The 22,072-nt window shown below is 55.7% G+C and overlaps 1 protein-coding gene across 9 annotated transcripts in view; it reads left to right on the plus strand.

Moving 5' to 3' along the window:
• Positions 1–2,912: 2,912 nt before the first annotated feature.
• Positions 2,913–22,072, plus strand: part of BIRC6 (baculoviral IAP repeat containing 6) — a 151,982-nt gene continuing 132,822 nt past the window's right edge. For all 9 annotated transcript variants that reach the window (XM_055123521.1, XM_055123529.1, XM_055123523.1 and 6 more), the window contains exons 1-2: positions 2,913–3,221; positions 20,436–20,617. In XM_055123521.1, coding sequence (XP_054979496.1) covers positions 2,930–3,221; positions 20,436–20,617 — 474 coding nt within the window. In that variant the 5' untranslated portion in view covers positions 2,913–2,929. The remainder of the gene's footprint in view (positions 3,222–20,435; positions 20,618–22,072) is intronic.

Here is a 22,072-nt window from a genome sequence, read left to right on the forward strand (position 1 = left end):
AGGCAGTGGCGCCCTTTGGGGACAGCAGGTATTTGGAACCTGAGTCCTGCCTGGAGACTATGGGTTTAGGGGCCTGATGGTACAGTGGGTAGGATGCTGACCGGCCTTGAATTCCCGGCACCTCCTATGGTGCCCCCACCCTGCCACGGGGCGAGGAATAAGCATTGAGCGCTGCTAGGTGTGCCCCCAAACCAAAACAAACAATACAACCCCCCCACCCCCCGGGTTTTAAACTTTAGCTTTTTTTTTTTTTTTTTTTTTGTCATACTCGGCAGTGCTCATCAGCCACTCCTGGCAAGGTGCAGGGCACCGTACAGGACGCTGGGGCCAAACCCGGGTATGCTGCGGGCAAGACAAGTGCCTCCCCGCACTGTACCACTGCTCCGGCCCCTCGCTCGCTGCTTTGCTGCCCCTCTGTCTGCACTCTGGGCAAGACAGGAAGGTCCCTGCTGCCACTTTTACAATGAACAAGCACGGTCACAAGTATTGTGACTAACCTAAGTAGGCAAGTAATTTTATCATCTCTATTTGACACTGGCTGGGACTTCTTGGAACGCTCAGTGGCTTTCCATAGTGCACAGAGTGAACTCAAATCTGATACTGACATTTCATTTTTTGGTTTTGCTTTTGGGCCTGGGTTTTCTGGGACCGGAAGCAGAGATCTCTGCCTGCTATCCCCCAATCTCCAGTGGCCCAGGGATCACACCCATAAGCCACACCCTGCCACACCCTGTCTCCTCACTGGCCACCCTCCAGATCTCAACGGCTGCGCCTCCCAGACGGAAATATAAAATGAGGCCCCCATAGCCACGCCACCGGACTCCGTGCCAGGCTGTTTTCACTTGGGGCGCCCTAGAAGGGGGTGGGCGAGAACCCTCCCCGCCCCAAGGGACCCAGCCCTGGCAGCCGACCGCCACTACCCAACCGCTGCCATGCTCCAGGCTGCTTTCCAGACACATTATAAGACACTTCCTACCCATTTTCCATAATTACCACACCATATTGGATGGAGTTCAGAAAGCAGGCAACAAGTCATAGAGAGTAATATATATATATACATATACATATATACATATACATATATATATACACACACATATATATATATATGCAGAGCCTGGCAAGCTACCCGTGGCATATTCGATATGCCAAAAAACAGTAACCATAGGTCTCATTCCCCTGACCCTGAAAGACCCTCCAATCGTTGGGAAAGACGAGTAAGGAGAGGCTGCTAAAATCTCAGGGCTGGGAGGAATAGAGACGTTACTGTTGCCCGCTCGAGTAAATTGATGAACAACGGAATGACAGTGATACAGTGCTTTTGGGCCACTCTGCCTCTGCACTCAGGGATCATTTTTGTGGGCTGATGGGATACAGGATGCAGAGAAAGAGCCTGAACAGACTCACGCGCACGGCAAGCGCCTGGCCACCGTCCTATTTCTCTGGCCCCAGATATCTGGCAATTTTCACACTCAATATTAGATATAAACGGCTGTGCCTGCTACGGGGGGTAAGGTACTTGCCTTGCTCTCGGCCAGCCAGCCGCTGAGCACCCAGGCAGCGGTACTGTGGGCAGGCAATTAGGTTTTTTCGGTTGGTTTGTTTTGGGGCCACACCTGGCAGTGCTACTTCCGGTTCTTCGCTCTGAGGTCTTTCCCAGAGATGCTCAGGAGACCCAGTGTTGGGGACTGAACCCCGGCCTCCCACAGGTAAAGCATGGCAAAGGACGCTTCCCCCCCCACAGCCCACTGAGCTATCCCACAATCACGTGAACAACTGACTTGTTGAGGTGGGTTGGCAGTGGGTGGGTCAAAAAAAGTAACAGTGCTGAGCACTGACTCCTGGCTCTGTGCTCAGGAGCACTCCAGGATCACTCGGAGGCAGTAAGTGGTAAGGGGACATATTAGGGTCTGTCTGTGTGCAAGGCAAGTGCCTCACGCCCTGGAGTATCTCTCCGGCCCTGGGCTTTACAAAACTTGTCAGTTTTATGCAGTTTACAGATTATTTTTGATCCTCACTGGGATCAAAAAAAAAAACAAAATAAACCTTCATCCAGGTGATGAGAAAGTAAGAGGGTTTCCGGAAACAAACCCAACATGGTTTGCTACATGTTTTCTTTTGGGGGCACACGGGGAGGGGGGAGCCTGGGGGCGGGGGTGGGGCTGGTGCAGTGCGGGGACTCCAGCCCGACCCGTTTGCTGTTCTGATTTGGGTGCACGACTCGACACGTGGCAACGCACACAGAGGTGTTCACAGACCCCTGGCGGACCTTTGGGCGGAACCGTGCGTGGCCCGGGTGGCCAGGGGGCCCGGTCAGGAGGGGACGCCTTCAGCACGAGCGGGGGCATGGTCTGGGGTCCCAGAAACGCCGGGTCAGGCCTGCAGCTTTCGGAGGCCCCGCGGTTTCGCCCCGCCCTTCAGAACCCACCGAATGGGGGTGGGGACAGAGCTCGAGTGTCCCCTGCTAGCTGGCACTTGGGTGGGATTCGCGGCCCCGGGTCCCCTTCCGGTCACCGTGCAAAGGCTGCGGGCGCAGCGGGGCCCCGCGGCCGAGGCCCTCAGGGCGTGTCGCCCAGGTCGCCCGAGCCCGCCCAGCGGAAGTACCCGGGGCCTGAGCCCTTCCCCCGCTCCGGGCCGGGAAACAGAAACTCGGACGCTGCAGACGCCGAGCCGGCCAGCTGGGCGAGGCGCTGAGGCGCGTGGCGGGCGCGAGGGTCTGGGCGCATGCGCGCGCCCGCCGGGCCCCGCCCTCGGCGCCGAGCCCCGCCCCCCGCACCGTGGCCCCGCCCTGGCCCCGATGCCACGCCCCCCGCGCCGCGGCCCCGCCCCGGCCCGGCCCCGCCCCCGGGGCGCGCGGCCGACGTCCGCGTGCGCGCCGGCGCCTGACTTCACTTCCGGCTAACGCGCTCCGCTTGCCCCCTGGCCCCGGATGGTGACTGGCGGCGGCGCGGCACCTCCCGGGACTGTCAGGGCGCCGCTTCCCAGTGCGATTGTGCGGAGCGCAGGCCGGAAGATGGCGGCGGGCGCGGGCCCGGGCTGCGCGGCCGCGGGCGCCGAGTGGCTGGTGCTGCGGGACGGCTGCATGCGCTGCGACGCCGACGGGCTGCACAGCCTGTCCTACCACCCGGCGCTCAACGCCATCCTGGCCGTCACCAGCCGCGGGACCATCAAAGTCATCGACGGCACGTCGGGGGCCACGCTGCAGGCCTCGGCGCTCGGCGGTGAGGGTGCGGGCCCGGCCGGCCGCCCGGAAGCGGCGCCGGGGAGGGGCCGCCGGGCCGGGCCTCGGGCGGGCCCCGCAGGTGCCGGTGGGGGCGGGGAGGACCCCGGCCGGCCGGGAGGGCCCTGCCCCCGCCGCCCCCCGCCGGGGGAACTCGGGGCCGGGGACTCGGGGGGGCGGGGAACTGGCGCTCGGCCGCGGGGTCGGCCCGGCCGGCCGGGGGTCGGGGCAGAAACCCGAGCCGCCGGGTGCCAGGGCCGGGACCCGCGCCCGCCCCGCGGTGACACTCCGTTCGCGGGCCGCTGGGGAGGGGGCGGCCCGTCCAGCTGCTGTAAGTTGGGGTGGGAAGAGGAGCGGGCTTGGCTCCCGGGCACACGCAGATGCCACACGCGCGTACGCACACACGTGCACGGGCACACACCCGCTACACGCGCCAGCCACACAGGCGCACAGGCACACACCGGCTGTATACACGCACGGGTACACACTTCACACGTGCACAGGCACACACATGCACGGGCACACCAGCGACACACGCACAGACACACCAACTGTGTACATGCACAGGCACGCACCAGCTGCACACATGCACAGGCACGCATTAGCTACACACACGCATAGGCACACAGTAGCTACACATGCAGGCACACACTAGCTACACACATGCACAGGCAGACACTACACACACACAGGCACATACCAGCTACACACGTGCACAGCAGACACCAGCTACACACGCGCACAGGCACACACTAGCTACACACACGCACAGGCACACACTAGCTACATGCACAGGAACTCTAGCTACACACACAAGCGCACATGCATAGGATACCTCCCGCCCACCTCGCCTGGCCAAGTGGAAATAGGTGTGTGTTGTTGCCAGTTGACTTGAATGTTAACTGGGCGGATGAGGAAAAGCCCTTCTTTTCCTTTAACTGTGTGAGTCAAGCTCAGGCCAATTTAGGGCTACAAAGATGAAGTAAGGAAGGACAGGTATGTATCGGACATATGTCATATCAGCCACATAACACTTATGTGCATTTGTTACATGGTTGCTGCGAGAATTGTGAAAAGTGCGTTGTGCAGAAGTTGAGACCAGGGGGCTGGAATAGATGTCTCGTGTGTGTCCCGACTTCTGAGTTGTCTGTATGTAATTGATTTTTTTCTGGGCGCCCGTCGAGCCAGGGGTGCCCCAGATGGAGCAGTGAGCAGTTCCTGCAGGTTGGACTTCACTGCACGTACGTGTGTAGGAGGAGGGGCCCCAGTTAGTGATTGGAAATCTCTGCTTTCCTTTCAGAACTTAACTATCTTAATTCTTGCTTTTGGGGCCTCACCCATGGTGCTCGCGGCCACTCTTGGCTCACTGCGGGGGTCTACTCTCTTGGTCTTTCTTTTTTTTTTTTCTTTTTTGGGTCACACCCGGCGAAGCACAGGGGTCACTCCTGGCTCTGCACTCAGGAATCACCCCTGGCGGCGCTCAGGACACCCTATGGGATGCTGGGATTAGAACCCGGGTCGGCCGCATGCAAGGCAAACGCCCTCCCTGCTGTGCTATCGCTCCAGCCACCTACTCTCTTGGTCTTTATTTTTTGCGCTCTCTTTCTCTCTGCCTGCCTGCCTGTCTTCCCTTCCCGCTCCCTCTCGGCCTCCTGGGTGCTGGGTGACCGTACGTGGTGCCCGGGACTGAATGGGATCCGCCGCCGGCAAGGTGAGCACCGGCCCCCTTGCAAATCTTTTCAGGGGTGCTTAAGATACTCTAGGCACAAAGCGGGTGGGGGATAATTAACGGTGACCAGTCATGTCTCCGGACTCCGTTGAGGACTCCGACCTTCCTTGGAGAGTGGGGACCTCCCTAGGGTGGTCCAGGCTCCTCCCTCCCAGCGCCCCCTCCCCCGCAGACGCAGCGTTGGTTTGGTTTCATATTAGTCTGTTCAGTGTCTTGAGTCTGTCTGAGCTTTGACTAAGTGGTGTAGCATAAGTCTTGGGGTTGCCATGTTTCCTTTTTCCATGTCACACCCAGAGGTGCTCTGGGAACACGGGGCTGCCTGGGACTGAGTCTGTGCCTCCTTCGTGGCAAGCACACGGGCCCTGGCGTGCTTTCCCGTCCTGGAGTGGCGTGTCTACAGTGGCAGTCCAGTGTTTGCAGCACAAAGGCGAGTTTTATTGGCTGGTTGGTCTTTTGGTGCCTAGGCCTTGCTCCCGTTCCGGGCTCAGGGGTCCTTCCTGCTGCGTCCCTCCGTACGGCAAGGCGAGTGCCCGGCCTGCTCTACTGTCTCACCAGCCCCTTCTAGGGTGTTCCTGTGTTTAGAGGGTCCATTTGAGGAGAACGTTGGTTGGGGCAGTTGGGGCCTCCCTCTGCTGGGCTTTGTGTCTGTGGAAGTGAAGAAAACACATTACTAAAGTGTTGGGTGAGAGTTTTAGGCACACAAGTGTAAAGGTCGGTGCGTGAGACATGGCATGGATTTCGGGATAGTGTAGCTGGGATATGTTGGGCATCTCTTGGAATAGTATTTACTTATTTATTTTTTGCTTTTTGGGTCACACCCAGCGATGCTCAGGGGATATTCCTGGACCTGCACTCAGGAGTTACTCCGGGCAGTGGTCGGGGACCATGTGGGGTGCTGGGGATTGAACCTGGGTCTGCCACGTGCAAGGCAAAGGCAAAGGCCTTACCTGCTCCAGCCCCTAGAGTAGTATTGGATATGATTGCAGATTACGTGTGTAGGAGGCTTGACTAGGTGATGAAAATATGTAGAAGGGTTTGTTGCAGGCAAAAACAGTAACAGAGAAATACTTGAAAGTAATGGGTCAATTCTGAAGCATTCTTAGGAGAAGTACAGCTTAGTAGTGGTAATTAACAATGGCTGTGTAGTGGCCTTTGCATATCAACTGCTCAGGTGATTGGGGAAGCAGTTTCCTGCTTTTGCTTAGAGAGTGTTGGCTTGTAACAGGTTTGCCTTCAGTGATCAGTAGAGGAATATAGCCCCATAAACAGAATGGGGGGGGGGGGAGACGCCAGCAATGATCCGGTCCTGCTTCTCTTCAGGTTCAGTGGCCATGAGCTGTTTTCTTCTCTCCCTGGAGGAAGAGGAGGGCGTCTCTGCCCGGAGAGGAGGGGGGGTCGGGCGGGCAGAGTGTTCTGGGTGGTCGAGCAGTCTGGCGGGAGCCTGGGGTCAGGGGGTAGTGAAGAGGGGTCTGGGCCGGGATGGGGGGCTGTGGGGGTAGGGGGAGAGAGAGAGAGAGAGAGAGAGTGTGTGTTTAGCTGCAGGGCCAAGTGGCGAGTGTTTTTTTCCCACATCTTGTTAATGAGTAGCAGAGAAAACAAATATGAATGAGCCCCACATACACACAGCTAACTTTCGTATGCTGGTCAGTTGAAGAGCCGAGAAGCAGGGAGAGAGGGAGGCCTGGAGCGCCCGGCCAGCGGGCACCCTTCTGTCCGCCTCTGCCCCAGCCCCAGGCCTGGTTCACAGTCAGTTGTTTGTTTTTGTTTTGGCTTTTTGGGTCACACCCGGGGGTGCACAGGGGTTCCTCCTGGCTCTGCACGCAGGAATTATTCATGGAAGTGCTCGAGGGACCATATGGGATGCTGGGAATCGAACACAGGTCGGACGCCCTACCCGCGGTACTATCGCTCCAGCCCCAGATTTTTATTTTTCAGTTGATTATCTCTGTTGATTGAGATGCTGTGACCGCTGTACTGTTGATTCTGGTTTCATGTTCGTATCATTCCAACACAGCCCCCTCACCATCACGGTGCCTGCCTGCCCCCAGGCCCTGAAGCCCCTTCCTGACACCCCCAGAGCAACCAGAACCCAGCCACAGTGCTGTGGGGCAGCGGTGTCTGGCCCTTTGTGCTCCCGTGCTGTGCCTCTTCCGAGGCCATCGCGCGCTCTCTGTCCCCCTCAGTGTATTCTCTAGCTTCAGCCGCGTGGGAGCAAGATCGCGTGGTTTTGTTCTTTCTTCGGGCTGCAGTGTATTCCACCGTGTACGCGTCCCGCAGCCCGGCCACTTGGCTGGCCCCGTAGGTGCTCGGGGGTCCTTCGGAGTGAATGCTCTTACGTTTGGGTGCAGACGCCAGGAAGCGGGGCCCTGGGTGATCGTGTCTTCCTGTTTCCTCAGGGGTCTGCCTTGCTCTCCGTGGAGGTTGAGCCGGGCCCTGCCACCAGCAGTGGCCGAGGGTTCCCTTTCCCAGCCGCAGCCCGGTCAGCACTGGCCGGCCATGCCCACTCCGTTATGTGCCCGCTGGCCATCTTTGGTCTCCCCTGGGGAGTGTCTACCCTGTTCAAAAGACACAGCGTCTCTCTTCAGAGTCGTGGGCTTGGAGTGTTTATAGGGACACTTCCCTGGAGTCCAGCAGATGCACTTTTCTTGGTGCCAGGTCAGCCAACCCTCTCGTGTTGAGAACTTTGACCTATGATTGGTGTTCAGGAGCCGCCCGCTACCTTTCTCGCTAATCTTCACTGGCTCTTGGAGTTTCCCTTCCTCACCGCCGCAGTCTCATTCTTTCTTAGAAGGCAGTTTCCTCCCTGCAGCTCGATCAATCTTACCCTGACCGAGAGTGGGTCGTGACTTCTGGATCCTTTTAGCCCGGCGTGATTCTCCGAGCCAGGGGCACGTACCGCGCTGTCCGGGTCTGCTGGAGGACCCGCCGGCTTCCGGCATGCCGACTTCTCTGTCTTTCTTGGGACTTTCTCCTGACTCTCCTGAGCTTGGGGCTCCCTCCGGGGGCTGCTCGGGGACTGTGTGTGACGCGGGGTCGCACCAGGCTGACTCTTCTCTGGTGCACTTCCTGGCCCTCGTGCGCGGTTTTCTCTCGAGCTGTTTAAATTCAGTTCTCATTAGCTTTTTAGGAATACGAAGCCTTTTGAACTTGGAGAAACTTGGTGGGAAGACGCTTGCCTCCTCGTTCATAACCTCCCCAGAGTATCTTGTACAAGACATACTTTTGATTCGTCATGTGATACGGTGACTATGTTAAATGAATGACTAGCTTACTAATTGCCGAGTAAATCCACCCCCCCCCCCCAGACCTCTTTTAGTGTAACTTTAGGCTTCAAGCAAAGTTGAACAAAAAGGAGCGGAGTTCCTGTCTACTCCTTGTCCCTCACCCTCTGGTCAGCAGCTCAGGCCAGGAAGTATTTGTTACATTGAAGCGGTGGCGACACATTGTTACCGCCCAGAGTCCATTGTTTACTTGCAGTGGGAGTCCCCCTCCTGTCCCTCTGCCCGCTGGGAGAGTTGCAGGAAAGATGCTACAGTCGTTCCACTGTCCTCAGCATCCCGCGCTCTGCCCTTCACTGTGTCCTTCCCCTCCCCACCTACTGATTTTATTTTCCCCTCCTTTTTACTTTCTGACAGTCTCTCCATAGTGTTAACCTTTTCTAGAATGTCAGAGTTGGAACTGCAAAGTGTGTAGTCTTTTTATTTTTCCCTTTTTGGGGTCACCCTTGAGGATGCTCAGGGGTTTCTCCTGGCTCTGCACTCAGGAGTCACGCCTGGTGGAGCATGGGTGGACCATATGGGATGCAGGGGATCGAACCTGGGGCTGCCTCGTGCAGGGCCAACTCCCCACCCACTCTGTGCCCCGACATTTTTTTTTCTTTCTTAATTTCGTTTTTCTTTTTTCTTTTTTTGGGGTCACACCCAGCGATGCACAGGGGTTACTCCTGGCTCTGCTGTAAATACCCGCGTGCCTCTGTGCGAGCATTGAGCGTGTTTTCGATCCTTGTGGGGAAGTATCAAGCAGCACCGCTGCTGGGGGGCTCAGAGCGCCTGTTGGCTCTCCTGGGCGCGGGAGCCAGAGCATCCCGGGAAGCGCGAGGTGGCGTGAGCGTCTGGCTTTGGGTCATGCCGGCACATGTGGTGACCTCATTTTAATTTGCAATTCCTTAGTGACAGGTCACCGAGCATCTTTTCTTAGTTTTTGTTTTGGCCACAGCCAGTGGTGCCCAGGCCTTACTCTCCGCTCTGTGCTCAGATCTCACTCCTGTGGGGTTCCGGGAACCACCCGGGGTGCCAGGGGTCTACCCCGGCTGGCCCCAGGCGGGGCAAGCAGCCTGCCTGCTTGGCCGCCGACTCTGAGTGCTCAAGGCCAGAATAGCTGGACACAGCGCTGGGCCACACTCTTGATCCTCTTCTTGTTTTGAACTTTCTGTTTTCGGTCCACACCTGGCGGTGCTTTATTCCTTCCTGTAGGTATCGCTTGTTCCTGTAATGCTGTTCAGTTGGGAAGGAGCCTGGGTTTGGAAACAGGTGACTTGGTCAGAACCCAGTTTGCGGGCCTTTAAGCTTTTTTGTTTTCTCTTTGAATTTAGCTCTGTAACCCTGGCTAAATTAATATTTCTATTCCACGTACTCCGTGTGATGCTAAGTGTGTTAATCCATGTATGTGCTTAGGAATGTTTACTGGTAATGCATTTGTGTCCGCCCACCCCCCCCAAGTTTCTATTATTTACTTGTAAATCTCTGTAAACTCTTTCCTTTTTCAGTTAAACCTCAGCTTGCTTCTTTCTTTACCAAAGCCAGCTGCGCTCAGGGCTGACTCCTGGCGCTGTGCTCTGGGATCACTCCTGGCAGTGCTCAGGGAACCATAAGCAGTTGGGTGGGCTTCTGGCTGGCTGCGTATGCCTTGACCCGTGGACTGTCTCTCTGGCCCCTCGGTCCACCTTTTTGATTGTTAAGCTTTCTGAACTCCCCGTCCAAATTCAGTTTAGGAGACTTTTTGACTTTCACCACCTTTCTTCATCCTGCTACCTCTGTCTAGTGGATGCTTTGATAGAGAGGGTGGGGTATCATTGGTTTGTTTAGTAGTGTCTCATGGGGGTATTTTTTCTCTTCCTGCCTGAAACAGCACATCTACACTCCCCTAGTGAAGTCTGTTTTATATTATTTATTATTGTAAACTTTTTTGAGGACATAGAGTGGAGAGCTTTGTTTATTATTGTTTTGAATTTAGAATTTTAGTTTACATATTGTCCAAACTTATATACAAATTATCTCCCCACCCCCTTTTTTTCTTTTTCTTTTTTTTTTTTTTTGGCCATTTTGGGCTACCTGACTGCTCGGGTTTGCTCCTGTCTCTGTGCTCAGGGTCACTCGTGGCAGGACCCACGGGATCCTGTGGGGAGGAGGGGTGAAGCCAGGCTGGCTGCGGGCAGGGCAGGTCTCTCCATACTCTCTCCCACCCCATGGCAGATGCTTTCCTTAAAACTTCTGAGTTGGGCGTACATTAACTTGGCAAAATCTTTCTGTAGGTCCCAGTTGAGAACATTGTAAATGATTACTTCAGGACTGCTCTCGGTGCCGCCGTGCTCCCGGTCTCAGTTGTTCATCTGTTAGAGGAGCACTGCATGGGGCTAGAGAGGTGACTAAGGTGCCCGCCGCCAACGGGGCTGGAGTCCTGGCATTGCACGGTGGGTGCTGCCAGGAGACACACCCCTGGCCACAGCCAGGTATGTCCCAACCGTTCCCCCACCCCGCCCCACAAAAGGAAAAGAAACCCATTACATAGTTGGGAATTGAAAGCCTGTGTGAAATTAATCTTGTGGGTGCATCTGAGTTCTTCCTGAGAACTCAGAGCGATGTGGGCAGTCCTTTGTGGCTGTATGCTTTGGTGACGGCGTAGCTGATTCAGAAACTTGCGGGTTTCTTTGTTTATTTTTGGTTTTGGGTCACACCCAGGGATGCTCAGGGCTTACTCCTGGCTCTGCCCTCGGGAACCACTTCTGGCGGAGCTTGGGGACCGTGTGGGGTGCCGAGGATCGAACCGAGGTCGGCTGTGTGCACGGCAAAAGCCCTCCCCGCTGGACTGTTGCGCGGGCCCAGAAACGTGCTGGTTTTCTAGAATCAGCTCGAACTTTTGCTAATCGCAGTTTTTAAAGTTCGGATCATGATCCTCTGGACTTCAGTTCCTCTGCTGCCCAGGGTTTCTGCCCCTGAGTGCTGGCGCACCGCGCGTGGTACTCTCGCTGGGGAGCCTAGAGCTGCCAGGCCGGAGCGGCTCATCTCGGGCTTCAGGCTGCGCTTTCTTTCCTTTCTCTGTTCGGGGCACGGCCGTGGCCCCGGGTTCCAGACCGGCCTGTCTTGGTGAAGACTAGTTTTCTCCGGGCAGGGGCTCTTCCGCGTCTGTGACTGCGCCCGCACGCCCGGGCCACCTGCCTGGAACAGAGCCCTGGGTGTGCCCGTGTGTGACCTGCTGAGAGCCTAGGACACCGCGCTGGCCCCCCGGGCTGCCCGTCCCCCTCCCCCCCCGCTGCACCATCCACACTTGAGCAGTGCCAGAGAGTCCCTGGGTGCTTCCTCCCTCCCTGAGCCTCCTTAGTGCTCGTCTCCTGAGTGCTCGGCCGTGGCAGGGTGCAGCTGACAGAGTGTTTCCCTGGCATGCGTGGGGGCCCTTTACCCAGTGCTCCTCTGGTCCGCCTGCACCCGGGACAGACTCGCTCTCTGTGCGGCTGGGGGTGAGAAGGGCCCCTTGTGCGGCTGTGTGGGCTTCTGGAGCATGGCTGCCTCCCCCAGCCCATCCCCTTGCTGCTGTCGCCCCGTGTGCCAGCCAGCTGGACCCTCCCGGGAACTGGGCCACGCCCAGGGGCCGGAGAGATAGTACAACGCGTTTGCCTTGCACACGGCCGACCCGAGTTCAGTCCCCGAATTCCATCCCCGGCATCCCAGATGGTCCCCAAGCACCGCCAGGAGTAGTTCCTGAGTGCAGAGCCAGGAGTCACCCCTGAGCATCGCTGGGTGTGACCCAAAAAGCAAAAACAAACAAACAAAAAACTGACCTTGAGCTGGAGCGATAGTGCAGCGGAGGGCGCTGCCTTGCACGCAGCCGACCTGGGTTCCGTCCCCCGATTCCATGTGGACTCCTGAGCACCACTAGGAGGAATTCCTGAGTGCAGAGGCAGGAAAACCCCGAGTATCAGTGGGTGTGGGTCCCACACCCTTCAAACAAACACAGAACTATTAAACTGATTTTGGGCATGACATTGTTCAAGTTATTCGATACCAAAAATTTCAGGTAAACTCCTGAAGTAGGCAGAGCACCAAATAGGGAACCGCATGGTGGTGCCGGAAGTAGGCCCGGGCGCTCTGCTCCCCTCTGCCCTGCCCCAGGTGTGGCCCCACTCCCTGCACCCCACGGGAAAGAAAAAGTTGGCCTGTGTAAAAACTGTGGCAAGCGGGGCTCCTTGGAAGAAGGAATTGTGATACTAGCTTTAGTATGTTAAGGCAGAAATGCAGTTTGGTTTATTTTGTCGTGTTTGGGGGCCACACTCGCAAGTGCCGGCTCTGTTCCAGGGATGGCAGGTGAGGTGCAGTCTCACCTGTGCCGTCTCTCGGGCCCCGGAAGTGTGTTTTAGAGGGTATAGGTGTGAGCACAGGAGGTGATAGGGATCTTCGAGTGGGGGCGGATGAAGGCGTCCGCTCTGAGGTGTATCCTGGGCATCGGGACTTTAGATCTTGATTGGATTCTGTACTCCGTGTATGAAGGAGAGAAAGAGGCAGGCTGGGAAGATGGCTCGGGGCCGGGTGCTCAGCCTTGGGCCCGGGATGCCGTCAGGAGAGCTTCTGAGGGGGTCTCTGCTTGGCCCCGCCTCCTGGCGGCAGCGTTCCGGAGCAGAGCCCAGACATACTGGTACTAAAATTGTGTGCCCAGGGATTGAATGTGCAGCTGGCCGTAGGGGTCCCACCTCCCGGGGACCCCAGAGGGCCGAGCTGATTGGATGTGCCCAGGAACATGAGCGGGCTCTTTGATTTTGTGGAGACCAGAGGGAGGGTGTGGGGTAGGGGAGTTGCCTTGGCTGCCGCTGACCCTCGTTTGGCCCCTGCGTCCTGCCAGGAGTCAGACCCCCACCTCCCCCACGCCCCTGCCCCAGAGAAGTGGAGGATGTTGCTGTTTGACACACCCTTGCCTGGTTTTTGCCCCTCTTGGCGCGGTCCTCACCGGGGAGAGCTCGAGTCCTTGAGGCCTTCCCAGGGCGCGCGTCTGTCCTGCTTCTGTGCGTGCAGAAACGGCGCCCGGGGAGTGTCGAGTGGGCTGTGAGGAGTGGGGAGGGGTCTGAGACCCGAGGCTTGTGTTGATGTGCCATGGACGGGCGTCTTCGTGCAGAGAGTGGAGGGCGGAGCCGGGGTCTGGAGAAAAATCCAGAATTTCAGGGAGTCGACTGTTTCGTGCTTTCTCTCAGACTTCAGTGATTTTAAGTTTTGGGATTTTTGAGCCTCCGCGATGTGAGCACTGAGCTTGGGTGGTCCCTGACAGCGCTCGGGGGTCCGCGCGCTGCCGGCTACACCCCCTTCCCCACGGAGGGCTCCCCAGGCCAAGGAGCAGTCCCTAAGGATCAGGTTCCGTCCAGGGGGTCTTCTCGTGGGGTTTAGCCTCAAGATGCTCCCGGTGGGGCCGGAGGGAGGGCACGGCAGGTAGGGCGCCGCCTTGCATGCCGCCGGCCCCGCTTTGACCCACACACCCGTGTGGCTTCCGAGAGCATTGCCAGCTGGGGCCCCCAGATCCGGCGAATGAGGAGCGAACACCCAAAACATTCCCAGCTGGTGTTAAGATAATTATAAGTGGTCTGGTGGCTGTTTTGGGCAAAATGAATAGAGAAATGGGAATTCTTTCCTTTTTTTTTTTTTTGATGTGGGGAGGGGCGAGGGTTTGTGACCCACCTGACGGTGCTCAAGGCTTCTGGCTCTGCGCACAGGGGCATACGGGGGTGCCAGGTCAGCTGCTGGCGGAGCAGGTGACTCCCTGCACTGTCTCACCGGCCCGAGACAGTCGGGCGACTTTGGTTCTTTGAGCCACATGGGCCGAGCTCAGGACAGAGTCTTGGCAGGCGGTGCCTTGCCACATGGGTGTCGCACGCATGTACGGCCAGTGGCCACATGCTGGGCAGGACTTTGACCTTCAGTCAAGACTTTGACCTTCGGCTCTCTCTGACCCTACCTTGTTTGTTTGGGCCACACCCAGTGGTGCCCGGCTTGCTCCTGGCCTTGTGCTCAGGGACCCAGGAGCCCGTGCGGGGCGCGCCTCCTGCTGTGGCTGGGCTCGGCCTAAGCACGTGTCTTTTGAGGAACTGCTTTGTACTTACGTGGATACTGTTTCCTTGCTCGTGTTAATACCGTCACTACATTGTCTTTTCTTTCTTTCCTTTTAAATATATATATTTTTTGGACTCTGGTGACACTGAGAAGTTACTCCCAGCTGTGCACTCAGGGGTCACTCCCGGTGGCGCTCCGGGCGCCGTGTGGGGTACTGAGCTGCCGTGCGTCTCTCGGACCCTGCATTTTATTTCTCAGGCCTTCACCCAGCCACAAAACCTTTTCTAAACGCTTTGGCCCTGTTTTGCTTTCCACAAATACTTATTTTAGATTTGACAAATAGACCACTTTTTAGAGTAATCTCATTTTATGTTACTGAAATTGTAACTTACTTTGGGGGGTGCTCTCGAGTGGTGCCCGGGGCCTGGGGACCACTCCCAGATCTGGTGATGCTGGGGACTCGGGCCACCCTCGAGGTACCTGGTGATGCCGGGAGTCTGCGAGGTCCTGGGGGTGCAACCCGGTTGGTATGCGCTGTGCTTGGCCCCTGGACGCGGCCCCTCCAATTTCTTGACCTTTTCAATATATTTCAAAAAGAACTTGAGTTGGAGGCCTCGCTGATCCAGGCTTGCTCAGTGATGAGGCAGCGGCCAGAGTGATGAAGGATGCGCTTACCTTCCTTCTTATGTCTCTGGTTCAGAGCTTCTTAAACGTTTTTCTTGGGGGTTTTCCAAGAAGAGAGGTGCTCAGGGTCTCCCGGGCGGCTCCCGCGAGTCTCAGCGCCTGGGCCTGGCTCAGGGTTAATGTGAGGGTCCGAGGAAGAGGCGAGGGCTGACAGGAGCGGTGCCGGGGGAGGTCAGGACCTTAACCCCTGCCCTGCCTTCAGACCTCTGGCCCCCTTAGGCCGTGCCCACTCACAGCCCCTTACTCAGGAATTGCTACACTGAGTGCTGCAAGGGACACGGAGGATTCGTTAAGTATTTGATCTTCAGCGCATTTAAAATAAATCCTCTTGAATATGGTCAAATAGGTATTTCTTTGGCACAGCAAGGTGGTGCTCAGGGTTTAGTCCTTGCCGTGTGCGCGGGGATCACTCCTGGCTGTGCTCAGGGACCACGTACAGATCAGGCAGTGTCCACAGCAAGTGCCTTCATCGCCTTCGTCCCTGTCCTGCCTCTTGGCCCTTCAAATGGTTTTCGGCAGAGAAGCCTGGTCCGCTTGGTGGCGGGAAGGACGGTGTCTGCATGGTGTTAAGAAAACTGCAGAGCGACATAGAAGACATTGGAGTTGGACACTTAACTAACTATGCAAAACTCAGACCGTTTCAAAAATCTTAGTAAGAAAAGACTGAAAGAAAGCAAAGGTGTGGGGCTGGAGCAATAGCACAGCCGGTAGGGCGTTTGCCTTGCACGTGGCCGACCCGGGTTCAATTCCCAGCATCCCATGTGGTCCCCTGAGCACCGCCAGGCAGGGGTGACTCCTGAGTGCAGAGCCAGGAATAACCCCTGTGCATTGCCGGGTGTGACCCAAAAACCAAAAAAAAAAAAAAAAAAAAAAGCAAGCAAAGGTGTGGTGGGGAGATTCATGGCATTGGATTTGGTAGATTGTTGGAGGTGACACAGGGCATTTGTGGCAAGAAGCTTAGGCAGATTTAGCTTCTTCAGGATGAAAAATATGTACATCGAAGGCCACTTCACAAGAGTGAAAGGGCAAGTCATAGAACAGAAAAATACTGTGGGTCACATAACCCTCTACATAGGTCATTAATATACGAGTACATGGAGAATTTCTACAACTCCAGGGCAGCAAAATGAAACGATTTGCTTCAGGAATGGTCAAAGACCGGGAGACATTTCTCTGAAGCAGTGCAGCTGGCGAGCAGACACTGGAAAGGATGCACAGCTCCACACGCTGCATTTGGGAAGCACAAGCGGGAACCAGTGAGGTGCCGCTTCAGATTCGTTAGCGTGGCTGTGTGTGTTGCAACAGCGAGATGCGGCGGAATGAGGGAAGGTTCCGCTGCTGCGAGGTTCGGCCCCGGGCAGCTCCCGATGGGCCCTGAGGCCTTCCCCCTGGACAGAGAGATAGACGGTGGGGCCCACAGGCCGAGGTCTGTATGTCCTCCCGGATAGCCCTACTGGTAATGTGTACCTCTTCGCTTCCTGCCAGTCTGCTTAGAGGCTTGTCCATTGCGTTGGTCTCCTTTTCTGGGCCACACCTGTGCCGCCCTGTCATGTAGCGTCCACCTGTCCTGTCGGCTTCCCTGGCTCTGCGCGTCCCCTGATACTAAGCCACTCTGAGCAACACTGGCATTGATGTTTTCCGTTCCTTAATTTTCTTCCTTTTAGAAGGAGAAATGTGTCTTGTGCACTAAAAATAATAGGCGTGTGTGTGTTTAAGTTCTGTTAATCACATTTGAATGGCATTTAAATTAATGGATTTTGGTTTGGGGCCACACCTGGAGATGCTCAGGGGTCGCTCCTTTTGTTAATCAGTTTTCATCATTTTGGTGAACTAGAGACCCTTTCCACCAATGGTTTTTGCTTAGTTGTCAAATATATATCAGTGTAGTCATTGTGAAAGGACAGTTCGTCCCGTGTGTGAACTCCAGTCCCTTCACCAAGGCCACGCCCCAATATATTTTGTTTCATTATTCGTTTTTGCTTTTGGGGCAGTGTTCAGGGGTTAATCCTGATTCTGCACTTGGGGATCTCTCCTGGCAGTGCTTGGGGGCCTTACGGGATGCCGATTGAACCCAGTTGGCCGGCCGTGTGCAAGGCAAACTAACGCCCCACCCGCCGTACTGCCCTTCTGGCCCCCCATGTTACTTTAAAGAAATCGGGTGAAGTGTAATGAGTTAGTTTGCCCAGTTCTCTCTCATCGCTGTTGTCCTTGGGTGATTCTCTGTCCCTGTTCCTGCTGAAGCGGTCTCCGCACCTGTGTGTGGGTCCCCCTGCACAGCCTGTGCTGCCCTTTGTGTCCTGTCCTAGCAGATTTGCCACAGTTTCTCCACTGCATCTATCTGAGAATGTCTCTCCCTTCATTCCTGAAGGTCATTTTTGTTACAGAGTTTCTTTGTACAGTGCTGTGAAGAGACTCGGGCTGGTGGCCCCCGTGTACATGTGTACTTACTGTCATCTCTAGCTGCCCGGTCACCTTTCGGAGTCCCCTTTGTTTCTCCTTTGTACCATCGCACTGCTTCGGGCTGCGAGTTTCTAACCCTCTCTCCGGAAGTCGCCTGCCCAGCCAGTGTGTGACTCAAGCAGGTGGCTTCGACCTCGCCGCCACACCCTTTTCTTTCCGTGCTGCCTGTGGCGGGGCCTGCTTCCCCGACCCAGAATACTTTCCCTCTTTATTGCCTTCGTGGGAGGCGTCCAAGCCCGCGGCACTCTCTGCCGGCTCTTCTCACTTTCTTCACAAGTTTGCTGGTCCCTCATGTAGAGGCGGAAATAGGAGTTTTCCTCTGTTCAGAGTTGTTTATTTTATTTTATTTTATTTTATTTTATTTTATTTTATTTTTTGCTTTTTGGGTCACACCTGGCGATGCACAGGGGTCATTTCTGGCTCATGCGCTCAGGAATTGCCCCTGGCGGTGCTCAGGGGACCATATGGGATGCTGGGATTTGAACCCGGGTTGGCTGTGTGCAAGGCAAACGCCCTACCTGCTGTGCTATCGCTCCAGCCCTTGTTCAGAGTTATTGCTTGCATTTTTGGGGCACGGGGGCTACACTCAGCAGTGCTCAGGGGCTTCTTTTGGGTCTGTGCTGGGGGAACAGAACCATGTGGTGCCGTGACTGACCCTGGACCTGGGTGTCAAACATGCCCCAGCCCATTGCGCGCTCTCTGGCTTTGTGGGACAGCGTTTTCTTTTGGCACTGTGTCCATGTGTGGTTTAAACGCCTTGTTAGCGTGTATCTGCTACAAAATCACTCCAGACAGGGGATAGGCCATAAGACTTTGCTTTTTTTCAGAATCCAGATGTGGCTCCGGAAGCCAGAGTGCAGTGGGGAGGGCACTTGCCGTGCCTGTGCTGGTCTGCATTCAGTAGCACCGCCTGGAGCGTCCCCTTTGGATAGAGCTGGGGGTGCTCCCTGAGCGGAGAGCTGGGAGTGCTCTGAGTGGAGAGCCGGGGGTACTCCCTGAGCGGAGAGCTGGGAGTGCTCTGAGTGTAGAGTCGGGAGTGCTCCCTGGTTGTAGAGCCGGGGGTGCTGGTTGTAGAGAGCCGGGAGTGAGCCCAGAGACTGCTAGGCGTGACCCAAGAAAACAAAACAAAATGTGATAAATTATTTAGCTTGTCTTTCTTGGGGCAGGGGGAGTGTGGGGGAGTGTCCGCCCGGTATTGCAGGGGACCCTCAGACAGCACAGTGGTGCTGGGATGTCACGTGGTGGTCATGGTTTTGGGTCACACCCGGCTGGCTCAGGGTCACTCCTGGCTCTGCACCCGGGAATTACTCCCGGTTACTCGTTAGCTGGAAGCGCATTTGTCCTGCGCTGGCGGGTTCCTGGGACTGAAAGATTTCCATACAGAACTCCGCAGCTGAGGGGTCAGAGTTTATTATCCGCGGAAAGGGAGCTGGGCCCAGGTCCCGTGACCGACCTGTCCCCGCCGCAGTTCTGCCCCGCCCCGCCGCCTCCTGGTGCGCCCACTCATGCCCGTCGCTGCTTCCCAGCTGTGCCCGCAGCTCCTGTTCAGTGGTCCCGGCGTCCCTGGTCTCGGCCTCCCGGGTGTGGGGGACAGTCCCGTGCTCAGCACTTCATCCCCTCCTGGGCCCTGACTGTGGCCGGCCCCACCTGGCCCCAGGTGCTCGCCTGTGCGAGGCTCGGTCTGGGCTCCCTCCCCGCCCTCCCTGACACTGTTTCTGCCTTTTCTTCTTGACCTTGGCCCTCTGACCGCCTCCTAGCGCTGGTGGCCAGGGTAGTCCAGCCTCCCCCACCCGCCCCTCGAGTCTCCTGTCCTGTATGGTGCAGAGGGGAGAGGCCTTCTGCTGTTAGCCCTCCTGACTGCTCAGCACGGCGGCCCCCGGCTCCTGCGGGTTGCAGGAGTTGCTTGGTTGCATCGCCGTTGCGTCTTCAGGGCGTTCTCTGGCGGATGGACCACACCTTCCTCTCCACTCACCGTCTTTTTTTTTTTTTATTCTTTCCTTTTTTGGGAGGGGGGTTTCACATCCAGCAATGCTCAGGGGTTACTTCTGGCTCTGCTCTCAGGACTCACTCGCTGGGGACCATGTGGGATGCTGGGGATCGAGCCTGGGTTGGCTGCATGCGAGGCCAACGCCCTCCCCGCTGTGCTATCGCTCCCGCCCCTCCGCTCACCGTCTCGACCCGACCCTTACCCCGGCCGAGGGACCCAGCGGTGTTCTAGTTCAGGCTTTGCGCTGTCCCTTCACATCCTTGTCCAATGGCTTGGAATTTCTACTTCGATGTTTTCGGGGATGTTTCCTGGGGAGTCCCCTCGGGTCATTCCTCAGCAGGAGGGCCCTGCGCTCCAGGGAGCCGTGTGTTTCTGCTCTGTGGTGCTTGAACGGGGGTGTACTTAGTTCTCTCGCTTACCTAGACGCGTTTTGAAGTAAATGATACGAGGAACTACCCATGATGGTTTTGTTTGCCGAGTTTTGAAAGTGAAAATATTGACTACTTTAAAATTGTGCGTGGAGCGCCTCAGTTTCTGAAGCATAAGGAACTTTCCCCTAAACCTTTGGCCCGTTCCCGTGTCTTGTGTTTGCCGTATGCCCCCACCCACACACATGTACGTTCATGTAGCTCTCGAGGAGATCGCATGTGTCAAGCTGCTCTTTGTGCGTTTGTATCCAAGATTTATATATATCCAAGATTTATATTTCTGCTCCACCCGTGACTGTGCTCAGGGCTTCCAGCTGGCTCTGTGCTCACGGACTCTGTCGGTGCACGGGATGGAACCTAGGTGGGATTTCTTCCCGACCCCCAACACACAAGTGCCCTACCCACTGTGCTCTCCGGCCCCAGATGGGTGAATCTTGAGTAACAGCAATAGAGGTGTCAGTTACTGATAATTTCCTGTTGATTTCTCCCTAATATACAATAACACATTTCCAGTTTAATGTCTCAGAGCTATTTTTACCATTCAGAATTGCCTATATTACATTCAGTTTTAATACAAACCTTTATTTTTAATGGACTCATCAAATTTTTGTTCCTTTAACAGCTAAGCCGGGTGGACAGGTGAAATGTCAGTATATTTCTGCCGTGGATAAAGTTATCTTCGTGGACGACTATGCAGTGGGGTGCAGGAAAGACCTGAACGGGATCTTGTTGTTAGATACGGCGCTGCAGACTCCGGTCTCAAAGCAGGATGATGTGGTCCAGCTAGAGTTGCCTGTTACGGAGGTGAGTGCAAATGGGGGTTTTCCTGTTTATTGCTGTCTCAGGCTGTTAAATGATTCTCCTTCGAGGACATGACATACATACCCCTATAAAAGTAAGAAATTGGCATATTAATCACACTTTGTTTAGATACCCGTCTAGCCTGTGTAATGAGTCGGACCTATTGAAGTGGAATTTTAGGGGCTGGAGCAATAGCACGGCGGGTAGGGCATTTGCCTTGCATTCGGCCGACCAGAGTTCGATTCCCAGCATCCCATATGGTCCCCCGAGCATCGCCAGGGTGATTCCTGAGTGCAGAGCCAGGGGTAACCCCTGTGCATTGCCGCGTGTGACCCAAAAAGCAAAAAAAAAAAAAAAAAAAAAAAAGTGGAATTTTAAGTGTGTCTGTTGAGAGCACTGTGACCAGAGCCCTCCCTGTGCCTGGCCCTGCCCCACTCACTCAGACAAGGCTCTGGGCGACGTGAGGAGTGCGGGGCATTAGCTTCTCTGAGCAGAGCGGTGGCTTCTGAGGGACCCTCTCCCTCACCCCCTTCCCATTCTTTGAATAGGCTTAACATTTTTCACTTCCTCAACTTAGGTAGGCTTTATTTCCCCCCTTTGCCTTTGGGCCAGGCCAGCAGTGCTCAGCCTCGTCCTTGCCGTGCATTTGGGATTATTGCTGGCGGTGCTCAGGGGACCACGTGGGGACCCAGCCTGGCCCCCTCGCAAGGCTCGTGCCCAACCCGCTGTTTCTCTCTCTGACCTGCTGCCTTTTTTGTTTTTTTAAATAGCAAAATCGATCCAGTGAGCTTTCAGATTTAATGTCATAGCGGGATTGTGTTTTATGTTATATGTTGCCATTGAAAGTATGTTTCTGCAAGTTGCATTCTGAAGGTGGGTTAGCCATCTTTGTCTTCTGCAAGTTCGGATGTGTGGGGGATTGTCGAAAGTCTTTGGACTGAAGATTAATATTCTCTATTGTGAATTTTTCTTCTCCCAAGTGAAATCTTAATGAAAGCAATAGCTCATAAGAGGATTTTCTGTATAGGCTAGATGGTATCAAATTATTAAGATGTTTACATTGAAAAGTGTATCTTAAAAGTGACGGGGAATCTAACCGAGCCTTCTATGTGCCTGGCGAGTAATCTTGAGCTATATCCCTGGCCTCAAAGCGCTCAGGTTTAAACGGGACTCCAGAATCACAGACAAATACTGGGTTTCTGTGAAGTAGACCCTCAGGTCGACATTTTCCCTTCAAACTTGACTTTCCTTTTAGCTACTCCCTGGCTGACTATTGCATCCCAACCCCCCAAAACTGGCTGTCAGCATCTGTTGTTAGTTTTTTCCTTTTTGCTTGAATCGCTGCTCTCACCTGACTGGGCCCTGGCTCTGGCCTGGCTGTCTTCCTTCCCTGACGCGTGTGTACGGACAGCAGCCAGAAGGTTGTCCGCTTACCCACAGTGGGGGTCCTCACTGACG

Source organism: Sorex araneus, chromosome X (genome assembly GCF_027595985.1).
Source record: "Sorex araneus isolate mSorAra2 chromosome X, mSorAra2.pri, whole genome shotgun sequence".
NCBI lineage: Eukaryota > Metazoa > Chordata > Mammalia > Eulipotyphla > Soricidae > Sorex > Sorex araneus.